This window comes from Panthera uncia (assembly GCF_023721935.1).
Source record: "Panthera uncia isolate 11264 chromosome A1 unlocalized genomic scaffold, Puncia_PCG_1.0 HiC_scaffold_16, whole genome shotgun sequence".
Lineage (NCBI taxonomy): Eukaryota > Metazoa > Chordata > Mammalia > Carnivora > Felidae > Panthera > Panthera uncia.
The window spans coordinates 9978712-9991381 of NW_026057576.1; the positions used below are offsets into that span (position 1 = coordinate 9978712).

The 12670-nt window shown below is 43.0% G+C and overlaps 1 protein-coding gene across 3 annotated transcripts in view; it reads left to right on the plus strand.

Annotated features, from left to right (window-relative positions):
- B3GLCT (beta 3-glucosyltransferase) overlaps positions 1–12670 on the plus strand; it is a 117406-nt gene that overhangs the window by 87590 nt on the left and 17146 nt on the right. For all 3 annotated transcript variants that reach the window (XM_049646763.1, XM_049646764.1, XM_049646765.1), the window contains exon 13: positions 9382–9501. In XM_049646763.1, the coding sequence (XP_049502720.1) occupies positions 9382–9501 (120 nt within the window). The remainder of the gene's footprint in view (positions 1–9381; positions 9502–12670) is intronic.

Here is a 12670-nt window from a genome sequence, read left to right on the forward strand (position 1 = left end):
CCAGCAGACACGTTGAAAAGGTGTTCAATGTCACTAATCAGAGACATGCAAATCAAAACCACAGTGAGTTATTACCTTATATGTGTCAGAATGGCTAGAATCCAACATACAAGAAGCAACAAGTATTGGTGATGATTTAGAAAAAAAGGAACAATCATACACTGTTGGTGGGAGTGCAAACTGGTGCAGCTTTTGTGGATAACACTGTGGAGGTTCCTTAAAAAATTAAAAATAGAATTGCTATATGATCGAGTAGTTCCACTACTGGGTTTTTTACCCAAAGAATATGAAAACATTATTTCAAATACATATGTGCACTCCTGTGTTTCTTGAAAGTATTTACAAGAGCCCAAATATGAAAGCAACCTCAGTATCCATTGTGTCCACTGATAAATTAATGGATAAAGAGGTAGTGTGTACACACACACACACACACACACAGGAATATTAACCATAAAAAAGAATGCAATCTTGCCATGTGCAATAACATGCATGGATCTAAAGGGTAAAATGCTAAGTGAAATAAATCAGAGAATGACAAATACCATATACTTTCACTCCTGTGTGGAATTTAAGAAACAGAATGAACAAAGAAAAATAGACAAAACCCCCAGACTCTTAAATCTAGAATATAAACTGGTGGTTTGGGTAGAACTAAACTGGTGGGATTGGGAAGGGGAATGGATGAAACAGATGATAAGCACTGAGTAATGTATAGGATTGTTCCATCACTATATCATATGCCTAAAACTAATAGGACACTGTACATTAATTATACTGGGGTTAAAAAAATAGCAATGGAAAAAGTAACTGTCCGGTGGAGAAGTGAGATAACAACTTGACTGGAATATCACCAGTGAAGAACAGAAGGGCCAGACACAGTGTCAGACATACATAATACTGTGACTGGGAACATATATGCTAGACTTTGTCATGAGGGAACACCAGACAAACCCAATATGAGGATCATTCTGTTAAAAATAGGGGAGGTGCATTTATTAAAAATACCAGTGTCATGAAAGACAAAGAGAAGCTGAATAACTATTATAGATGAAGGGGGAATAAAGGGATATGATAAATGCAATAAGGGATCCTGGGGTTCATCCTGTACTGGAGGGAAAATGTGCCACAGTGAACATCGGGTCAAGTGATAACCTTGGAATATGGGTGGTAGCTTAGATGAAAGCATTTGTTTTCAGGTTTGGAATTCTAATTAAGGCAGCTGTGAACCTTTGTGTACATATCTTTGTATAGATACCTGTTTATTTATCTTGGCTAAATACCTATGAGTGGAATGCCTGGGACATATAGTAGCTATATGTTTTAACTTTTTAAGAAATTTACTGAATGAATGTTAAAGTTTTTGAACTCTTAATTTTTCCCATTTTAAGGAAATACACAATGATGTATTTCATGTTCTTAGGGGGAAAGGGACATAATGTATGAGGTTTACTCCCAAATACTTTAGAAAAGAGAACATGTATCTATATATACACACACACGTACACACAATGCACATGTATACACACATGCCTACATGTATATATACACAGATGAATATCTGTCTACAAAGATTGAGAGAGAACGATAAAGCAAATGGGGTAGAGCTAACCACTGGCTAATTTAGGTAAAGGATATATAAAAGAGTTCTTTCCACTGTACTACCCTTGGAATTCTTCTGTAATCTTGAAGTTTTTCCAAATAAAATGTTAAAAAATAAAAGCCATAATAGGTTAGAGTGGAATATTATCTGGATTCCAAAAAATCGGATAGCAGCTAACAAAATGAAGCATAAAAATCATATGATCATCTCAACAGATGTGTGAAAAGCACTCGACAAGATTCAACATCCATTTAGGATAAAAACTCTCAACAAAAGTGGTGTGTTCCCACTAAACCAAACATAATAAAGTCCGTATGTGAAAAACCGATAGCCAAGATCATCCTCAGTGATGAAAAACAGAACTTTTCCCCTATGATTGGAAAAAAGATGGGGTGTCTGGGTGGCTCAGGCAGCTAAGCATTTGACTCTTGATCTCAGGTCATGAGTTCAAACTCTGCATTGGGTTCCACACTGGGCGTGGAGTCTACTCAAAAAAAAATGAGGTCTTCTCTCACCACTATATTCAACATGGTACTAGAAGTCCTAGCCGTGGTAGTCTAACAAGAAATAAGAGGCATTCATACTGGTAAAGAAGTTTAACTGTCACTATTTGTAGATGTGACATGATGCTATACTTGAAAATCTTAAAGATTCCACCAAAAAACTACTAGAGGTAATAAATGAATTCACTAAAGTTGCAAGATTCAAAATTTATGCCCAGAAATCGGTAGTGTTTCTATACACTAACAAAGTCACAGAAATTAAGAACATAGCGTTTACAATTGTACCAAAAAAAATAAAACACCTACAAATAAACTTAACCAAAGAGGTGACAAAAGACAACCTACTTAATGGGAGGAGAAGATATTTGGAAATGATATCGAATAAGGGGTTAATATCCAAAATATATAAAGAACTCCTACAACTCAACACCAAAAAAAAAAAAAAAAAAAATCCAGTTAAAAAATGGGCAGAGGAGGAGTGCCTGGGTGGCTCAGTCGGTTAAGCATCTGACTTCAGCTCAGGTCATGATCTCACAGCTTGTGTGTCCTAGCCCTGTGTTGGGCTCTGTGCTGACAGCTCGGAGCCTGGAGCCTGCTTCAGATTCTGTCTCCAGCTCTCTCTGTCCCTCCTTTACTCTCTCTCTCTCTCTCTCTCTCTCTCAAATATAAATAAAAACATTAAAACATTTAAAAAAAAATAAAAAATGGGCAGAGGACCTGAATAGATATTTCTCCAAAGACGACCTACAGGTGGCCAACAGACACATGAAAAGATGCTCAATATCAATAATTTTGAAGGCACTTCAAATAAAAACCACAATGAGATATCATTGCACAACTGTCAGAATGGCTAAAATCAAACAAGAAACAAGTGTTGACAAAGATGTAGAGAAAAAGGAACCCTTTTGCCCTGCTGGTGCAAATGCAAACTGGTGCAGCCACTGTGGAAAACAGTATGGAGGTTCCTCACAAAGTTAAAAATAGTAATACCATATGATCTGATAATTCTATTATTGGGTATTTATGCGGGGAAAAGGAAAACACTAATTTGAAAAGATATATGCACCCCTATGTTTATTACAGTATTATTTACAAAAGCCCAGACATGGAAGCAACCCAAGTGTCCATCGATAGGTAAATGGATAAACATGTGGTGTATATATCTATAGTGGAATATTACTCAGCCATAAAAAAGATCTATCTTGCAATTTGGACAACATGGGTGGACCCTAGAGGGTATGAAGTGAAATAAGGTATTCGTCTTTCTCAGGCTGACTTCTGATTCCACTAATAAGTATAATGCAAAAAGATAAGTAGAATCAGAACTATAAATACAGAGAACTGATGGTTGCCAGAGTGGGGCGCTGGGCAAAATGTGTGAAGGGTAGGGGAGATACAGACCTCCAGTTATGGAATGAGTCAGTCATGGGAATGAAAAACAGAGCATGAGGAATACAGTAAATGTAACAGCAATGTAATGGGACAGATGGTAGCTGTACTTGGGGTGAGCATAACAATGTATAAACTTGTCAAATCACTAAGTTGTACACCTGAAACTTTGGTAGTATTGTGTGTCCAGTATATGCAGCATCAGTATTATGCTGTTAAAGTCTATATATGCAGCACTGTGTTCATATAAATTTGATAGCACGTAATCTAAAGTGTTGCTGTACTATTTTTCTTCATTTCTGCCTCAGAATTGCCTGAAATGGTAACAGATTGTGAATAAAGTTCCTTTCCTGGATTAATAGCCAATCCATTTGGATAGAATTAGATATCTGTCTGTTTTATCCACATTTACAGTTTTTAGCAAAATAAAGTATATGAGGGTTGTCAGACTCCGTTTATGACTCCTCAGCTTTAAAATGATATTGTGAGTAGGGAAAGGGTTGAGGTAATAAGAAACCCAGATGAGATGTTAAATCCCAGGTATTTTAACCAAAGAAATTACAAGTTGTGGACTGAATTGGTATTTTTATAATATGCAGGAGAAAGAGAAATATGTTTCTTCTTAGGTCAAGAAGTAGATATAAATTTGCCCTAGAGGTCTTTCAAGTTTTGTTTGTTTTTTTGTTGGTGTTTTGTTTTTTTTAAACACAAACTTTTACCAGCCAAAGGCCACAGTTTCCTTAGAGAGCTATAAGAATAAATGCTCTATAACCAAATGGCGTCTTACTAGGTATCTGCATATTTACTTACCTTTCTCCGCAGTTATTAGCTGATTTCCTAAGGATGGATTCCAAACTGGGTGCCCAGAATGTTTACCTTGTGTGCCCAAAACAGGATAGTTTTAAGGATAACGTTTTCTGGCCACTCAGAAACTGTCAGTATCGTCAGAGGCCTTGACCTGCAGACACACATAAACATGATCAGCAAACTGGTCAACTCTTAACACCACATTTTAAGGCAATTTTTTCATACATTAAATTGGTTTTCTTCGCTTTCAGCTTTAGGTTTATTGGCTGGGGTATTTGTGTAAGATGCACGAGTGTGGATTGAAGCGATGTCCTTCTTTCCACTTTGTGCATCTCCACTTGGGTTTAAGACCCCACCTGTCCCCCAAAAGAAGAAAAGTGAAATCCTAGAACACTAGTGTTCTAGATGTTAATACTTCTTTGTAAGAATTTATGATCAATAACGTAGAGAAGTCCTCGATATCCTATCTCCCTCTTGGAGATACACCATGCTCATCAGGCTTGAGAAACATTGGAATTTACTTAGCTAATTAAAAAATTTTAATCCAGGGGCGCCTGGGTGGCGCAGTCGGTTAAGCGTCCGACTTCAGCCAGGTCACGATCTCGCGGTCCGTGAGTTCGAGCCCTGCGTCAGGCTCTGGGGCTGATGGCTCGGAGCCTGGAGCCTGTTTCCAATTCTGTGTCTCCCTCTCTCTCTGCCCCTCCCCCGTTCATGCTCTGTCTCTCTCTGTCCCAAAAATAAAAAACCTTGAAAAAAAAAATTAAAAAAAAAATTTTAATCCAAAACTGACCATGGAACATCTTTTTTGGGGGGAACACTGATTAATATCACGAGAGAACCTAGGATTTGGTGGTGTGTGACCCAGAAAGCTCTAGTTTAGAACAAATAGTGGAAGGACTTTAGAAGGCGTTTGTAAGCGGTACGAGTTCTTAAAACATGGGAAAACTAGCCCTTCTTAATATTAGCCTTTGTCTCACCTTTGAAAGGTTACTTCTAGATTTTATTTTCCTATGAAATCTTTTTCTTCACCCTCATGGCAGCTATAGCTACAGGCATTTCTCTGACCAGCTCCTGAATATTCTCACTGCCCTTTTAAAGCTATCTTGTAGACATAGGACAAAGAAATACAGGTGCCAGAAGGTATACATAAGTAGACGTAAAAAGACAACTTATGTGGCCTTACTCGGGGGAAACAGATGTGTGGTTGTGCACCATAATTGAAGGGTTTCCTGGAACGTCTAAGAAAATCCATTTGCCCACCTGCCAGCCACTCGCCTGACATGGACCTCATTTGTATCTCGAAAATTCTGTTTGGGGGCCATTAAAATTTCAAAAGTACTAAGTGTTAGAAAGGGGCGGAGGTTTATAATGTATCCTCCAAACCAGGAAGGTACATTAATACCGAAACATGAAGCAAAGCTGTTCTATACCGTTCGCAGTGTTTTCTTCAGGGTAACCTACCGACAGGCAGTCGGGTGGGCCAACGGACAGAAGATTCAGGCGGTAATATGCTCTTAATCTCCGCCCCTATTCCCAGCCTTTATCTGGACCTTCCCCCAGCTCTTATGGAGTGAGGGGCATGGTGGGGAGGTCATGGGTAGTTATCTTAAGTGGCACCATCTGTGCACCCGATAGCTGCCAGTTATCCAAAGTGGTGCCACCTGTGCAAGATGGCGTCCCACAGATGGAGTCAATGTTGTTAGCACTCCCACATTCCACCTCTGGCATCTTTTTAGCCCGTTGCATCTTTGCCCGCCATTCTTTCACAATGGCCTTAGAGCCAGATGTCAGGAAGGGACTTGTACCCCCCCTGCCACAGCAGCAGTATAAATAGCAACTCGTGTTGAACCAGTACCACCCCTGGTTTTTCACCATTCCTCATTCTTTTTTTTTTTTTTTTTAATGTGTATTTAAGAGAGAGAGAGAGTGCACATGCAAGGGGCGGGGGCGGGCAGAAAGAGACAGAAAGACTCCTAAGCAGGCTCTATGCTGTCAGCGCAGAGCCTGACTCAGGGCTCCATCCCATGAACCGTGAGATCGTGGCCTGAGCCAAAGTCAAGAGTCAGATGCTTAACCCACTGGGCCACCCAGGCGCCCTGAACCATTCCTCATTCTTGAGGGGTAGGGGTAACGACCCCTCTAGCTGCTTCCTGCTGGAAAAGGGTGTAGAGCAGGATTTCACGAATTAAGTTGCCATTGCATCCCACTGCAGATATTCCCTAGAGCTCAGCTGAGCTCCCATCCTTTGTAACCACTGTTTTGGAAGTCTTGTATATAGTCTTAGCATCTCATTCTACATTTTATAACAAGGTCAGTTAGGTCCATTCAAACAGTGGTCTCTTTTCAGGAGGTGGTCCTGCCAATGTGATTTCAAAGTCAGGTTTGTAGAGTGCAAGCAGTCAGGTAGTGAGTCACATATGCACAGAAGCCAGAGGAATTCGGGATCTAGCCCCTGGTTTTATAGGTAAACAATAAACATTCAACCAGAAATAGAATCTAACACCCATAAAAGTGTGTTACTGAAATATTTTTTTCTAAAATCACCCTCATTTCTATCAAAGGTAGTCAAATTAAGACTAAGTTGTTTGTGAAACAAGTCCACTTTTAACAAACTTGGCCTAAATATTTACATGCGTGCAACAAGAATGGTGATGGGCCATTTGGGTTCTTTTAAGTCTGCTTTTCTGGAACTTCTCATAGGGAATTTCAGTTTGAGCCTTTTACAGCCTTTGGAGGCCAGAAGCCAAGTCAAATACTTGCCATCAGACCCACCTGCAATACCTTTAATTTGAATTAATTCCTGTCTTCTTGAGGTCCCCAAGTGACCTTCCTGACTTGCACGGTAGGGCTCTCCGGAACCTGTAAGCAAGGTAGCAGGCCATTTTTTCCCCAAGGAATTTCCTTGGCTCTATAAAGTCAACCTTAGTTCCTTACGGCTGTTTGGCCATATTTGAGTCTATACGTGTCTCTTTCAAATGTGACATTCCAGTCAAAGCCTTGGTAATCAAGGTTTCCAATGGTGTCCTGTTATAAGAACATATTGTTATTGAACTTATGCAAATAACCGTAATTGATTTGCCATTTTATTGTTACCACAAGCCCCAGCCAAGCCCTTCTGGATGTGCACTTACATCCAATTCACCACTAACACCTGGCATTAATACCCCCGAGGCCTAGTTATTTTACTACCATTTTTGCCTTTATTTCTCCCCCCCCTCCAAATTTTGAGGCATTTCCATAGATAAATGTGCATATAGCCAGTGAATATTAGAGCTAGCACAGTCTGATGGTTAGTGAAAGACAAATAAATAGTTAATAATGGGACCTCCAGTTGTCCACTCTTGCATGCACTAGAGGGAAACGCTGGCCTAACCCTTAGTTTCTAGGAATAGTCTGTGTCCACCCCGAAATTTTTCCATTAGCAGAGGGGCACTGGGCAACACACCCAGCTTTTTTAGCCTGCCTTCAAGGAAGTAAACTGCTTTCCATCAGGCGATGCCTTCTGGAGGCTCAGCAAGACCAACTTGGGCTGTCTATATTTTCTCTCGGGGTCCCAGATAATATTCGGTATTGCTACCATTGTTTACAAATCTTGATAGGCCCCCTTTCTGCCATTTTCTCATCAGTGGGATCGTTTTTCCCTCTTTTTAAATCTATTTCCCTCATAAGGGATTCTCTGAATTTCACTTAAGTCTGCCACCATAGTAGCTACCGTAGCAATGGGCCATTTAGCCACAGGGGCAAGAACAACCTCTAAAATCCCATACCATGCTCCTGGGGCTGAGATATGGTCATTCATACAAGAGGAAAGTCATTCTTCATTTGGGCCACCAAAATGCGTGTAAATAGCACACTTCGTCCCTAGTTCTTCCACAGAGGTCTGCTGCAACAGAAGGGAGGGAACAGCCTCCTTGTTAGGCCAGGTTTTCTTAATGCTAGCATTTATCCAATCAGTCAGCTTAGCAAAGTGCCTGCAGTTCTTGACCACGCCTGCCGTATATAATCTTTCATCACCAGGCAGGTTCAGCAGTGGCTGAGGCCACGTTTTCATCTCAAATCCATTCAGCATAATACCATCTCCTCCACAGTCCTAAGACCCAAGCTGCCACCCCTTCTTGGCCCTTTTGCTTCACCACCATTTCAGACTCGTGTCGGTTAGGGCGTTTCTGTACTCACACGCCGGTCTGAAACGCTCACGAGACCTGGCCGAATCTCCTGGCTAGCAAGCTTGGGATTTCCCCCAAGGGACCACAGGCTTTCCCTGCGTGGACTGTGGGCTTCTCCTGGCATCGCCCCCTTTACCCCTCCCTGGCTTGTTTCATTTTCAGTCTCCTGTCCGCTACGCCAAGTATTAGAAGCTGGAGGAGGGTCAGTAATGGATCCTCCAGACTGAGAAGGCACTTTAATGCTGAAAAAGGAAGCAAGCCACTCCAAGCTGTTTACGGTTTTATTCAGGGAAACTTACTGATGGTCAGTCTATCAGCCAGGACGGTAATATGCAGCTATTCTCTGCCACTCTCCAGGTTTTATGGAGCTAGGGGCATGGGGGTGCCCTCACAGGGTAGCTATCTAAAGTGGCACCACCTGGGCAGAGGCTCTCTGCTATTATCTAAAGTGGCACATTCAGTGCGCCAGAGGCGAGGACAAGATGGAGGGCCAAGATGGAGTCAGTGTTGTCAGCGCTCCTATGCCAAGTACATCTGAAGAGATGTGAGAGTTCACGCTCACTGGGAAACAGGACTGGTAGACGTGAGCTAAACAGTACACTGGCCACCTCAACTTCGTTAACCTGCCACCCTACCCACCCAGTGGAGGCAGCCATGTTCTGGCAGGGGCTTATTAAAACCGGGGAGTAAGCCCCTTGTTTTTTAGTTTCTCTTCTGTTTCCAGGGATCTACAGTGTCCATTTTCTTCTTCTTCTTTTTAAGTGAATTTCTTCCGTAAATCACTTGAATTTCATCTCTAAGCGATTTCCGTACAGTAGTATATAACGTGACCGGTGGGATGTGAGAATCGTCAACTTTTTACCTTGGAAACCCATTTAAGTAATTATTGCTTATGTTCTCTTTGGAATCTTAGCATCTCCAGGCTCCAGCACTTGCTTAGCTGTTACGACTCCAGCGAACCGCTGTTTCTGGGAGAGCGTTACGGCTACGGCCTGGGCACTGGAGGCTACAGCTACGTCACGGGAGGAGGAGGGTAACTATGAACAGAGCTTTCTGCAAATACTCTCAGCACTCACTTCTGTTTCTGTGATCCAGGGCTGGGCATGTGGCAGCGGGACCAATCCTGATACATAAGTGCTCTGTAAATGGTAGCTGTGACTGTAATAGGAAAGTAAACATGAAATTTTCTAAATACGAGAACGGTTCACCACAAAGAATATTTTACCCCTTGGAGAAATATAAATGGATGTTGAGGGACTTGGTAGAAATTTCCCCAGAGGAATGATTGCCTCTAGGTAGACAATTAGCTTTGCTTGTTTTAATGAGAAAGAAATTTGGATACAGATTTTATTCCAGAAAACAAGTCACTAGACTTTTAAATGATCTATTGCTAATAAATCACATTTAGGAAAAGAGTAGTATAGAATATCACTTAAGCAGTTAAGTGATATTTGTGTCGGATTTATAGATTTTAAATGACAGTGAAAAGTTAACGTTTTTCATGTTTATTTATTTTTTGAGAGAGAGAATGAGAGAGAGCAAGCCGGGGAGGGACAGGGACAGGGAGAGAGAAATCCCAAGGCACTGATGTGGGGCTCGAATTCACAAACTGTGACGTCATGACCTGAGCTGAAACCAAGAGTCGGATGCTCAACTGACTGAGCCACCCAGGCGCCCCCAAAGTCAGTGTTTTTAAATGAAGCATCTGCCTATGCCAGATCTCTTACAGGGGACGATTCTGATTTGATTTATATGGCTACGTCACTTGAGCAGTTAGTCTATTATTTCCACAGTTTTTGCTATTGATCGATTTCGGGAGAATCTGAACTCGTGAAATACAGTGATTTAAATTCATTCAACAGGTATTTGTTGAATGTCCACTATGTGCTTGGCAACATTCTTGGCACTGGTTTATAAAGCTCTGAGAGTCATGAGCATAAGGGGCGGCAGCTTGGGTATTAGGACTGTGCAATACTGGAGGAAATGGTATTATGTTGAATGGATTCAAGCTGGAAAAAATGGCCCCAGCCACTGCTCAACCCGCCTTGTGATAAAGACTATCTACTGGGCCTGGGCAGGAGTACTGATCTTCGTTGGGCAGTGGCATGCTTCCACCTGAGGTCATTAGCAACAGGAGATGGGGGTCCAGGTAGGCCTTGGAAAAGACGCCAAAGGGTAAAGGCCAACGACTGTTGACTTCTTAATTAAAAAAAAAAAAAAAAAAAAGGCTCAAGCTATTTGAAGCTTTATAGTAATGCATTTAGTTTTCTGGGTGAGGTGGTGAAGCCAGTGAAGGATCAGGGTATGGTATCCCTTGAGTCAGAACTTTCTGCCTTTGAACGGGGTCTTATTATTTGCATATGGGTTTCTATATTTTGTGGCACATGTGGGCTAACATACTTTTAACACGGAAGTGATGGCCAAGAACACTGTTTGGTTTCCTTCTTTGCCTGTTGGATTTCACTGTTATCTCTGAGACTGGCCCTTGAAGCCTGAAATGGCACTTGACCTCACCTAGCCAGTGTGGCCTTTCGTTGCTCCAGCTGGTTGCTCTTTCACTCCACAAGCCTGGTGGGCATAGGCACTGGGGATGCAAACGGAAGCCACAGTTCCTTCCCTACAGGAGCTCACAGGGCAGTGCCAGACTGGCATCTACACTGCATGGGTGTCACCGCTCCCCTTCCCAGGCCCATGGCGGGCACTGTAACCACCAGGACGGCACTGTTAACTCTTAACGTGTTCAGCGTCTACCTTCTTACTGTGGACTTCCTACCACCTCCAGTTTTGCCATCTTAAAACTCCTTCCTGCCACCGCACCCTCCCTCTTTTCCCCTTCAAGTCATCGTAAGAACCCAGGACTCATGATCTCTGCTCTCCAGCTCCTACTTCCGTGTGACTGCCACGCTTGGCTTCCCACCTCAGCTGTCTTGCCGAGGTTTCTGGCAGCATCCACGTAGCCAAATCCAGGGGTGGACTCCCGATCTTCCTCTTGTTTGACCTCTTAGCCGACTTTGACAAAGGTGACCGCTTACTCCTTGAAATGCTCCTTTCTCTTGCTTTCTGGAACAGTGTCCTGTCGTTGTGTATTCCTGCCTTTCTGATCATTCCTTCTCAGTTCCTTCTTCCTGTTCCTTCAGTGGCTGTGTTCTCCGGGCATCTTTTCTGGTGTCCTCTTCTCACTCTGTATTCTCCTTGGTGATTTTATCCACCCCCGTGGCTGTGCTGAAAACACCCGAAGTTCTATCCCCAGCCTGCAACTCTCCCCAGACCTCCCGATTGCTACATCCACCCACTGGAGGCCCTGTCCACTGGCGTGATTCCCAGGACATGAGACCCAGCACTGCCATCCTGACCTTGCCTCTGACCCTGGCCCCTGCTTTAGTGTTTTCCCAGTGGTGTTCCCTCAGGGAAGACGTGGCATGAATGAGTTCCTGCCCCAGAGACCTCTGAGTCTGCTTTGCCCTTTCTCTTCCTCGTTCCCCAGGACTTTGCAGCTGACCCGGTCACCGAGTCGTGTCATTTCTGTGTCCTAAATATCACTTGTCTCCACCTCCCCAGTTCTGATCTAGGTCACACCATCTCCCACGTGCGTGCTGCTGCCATGGCTCCCCATCTCCTCCACTCCTTGCTGTTGACCACCCTGTAGCCACAGAGACCTTTCTACAACCACATCTGATCCTGGTGCCCTCCTGCTCAGAGGCCTTCACATGCTTCTCTGGCTTTTATTCTTCCCCAAGAGCGTGAGCCCTTCCCTACCTTTGGCATCTAAGACTAGGAGACGGTCGTTCAGATGCCGACAGGAGTCAGGCTGGTCTGGGATTAGGCCTCGTTTTAATCACCTTCAGTTTTCCGGGTCCACAGCCTCCGTGGGTGCTGCTGAGGCCACTGACTTGGGGCTAATGTCTCTAGCTGGTCTTTTCTCCCCGCCTCCTGCCCCCCAGCTTGCCACCTGTCTGGGAAGGATTCCTCTCTCTAGAAATGAGTTCATCTGCGCTTCATACCCCCACCTCTGCAACAGTGCCATAGGTTACTGTGATTTTAATTTTATTTGGAGTTTTTTTTTTCATTACCATGAGAATGAAAGTCTTTGCGCTCCTTTATAACCTCCGGTGACCTTTAGGATAAAGTCGAAATTCCTGGTCAAGACTTACCTGGCCTCTCATGATCTTGGCAGATGCTGTTTTGCTGTTCTAGGCTCCTTC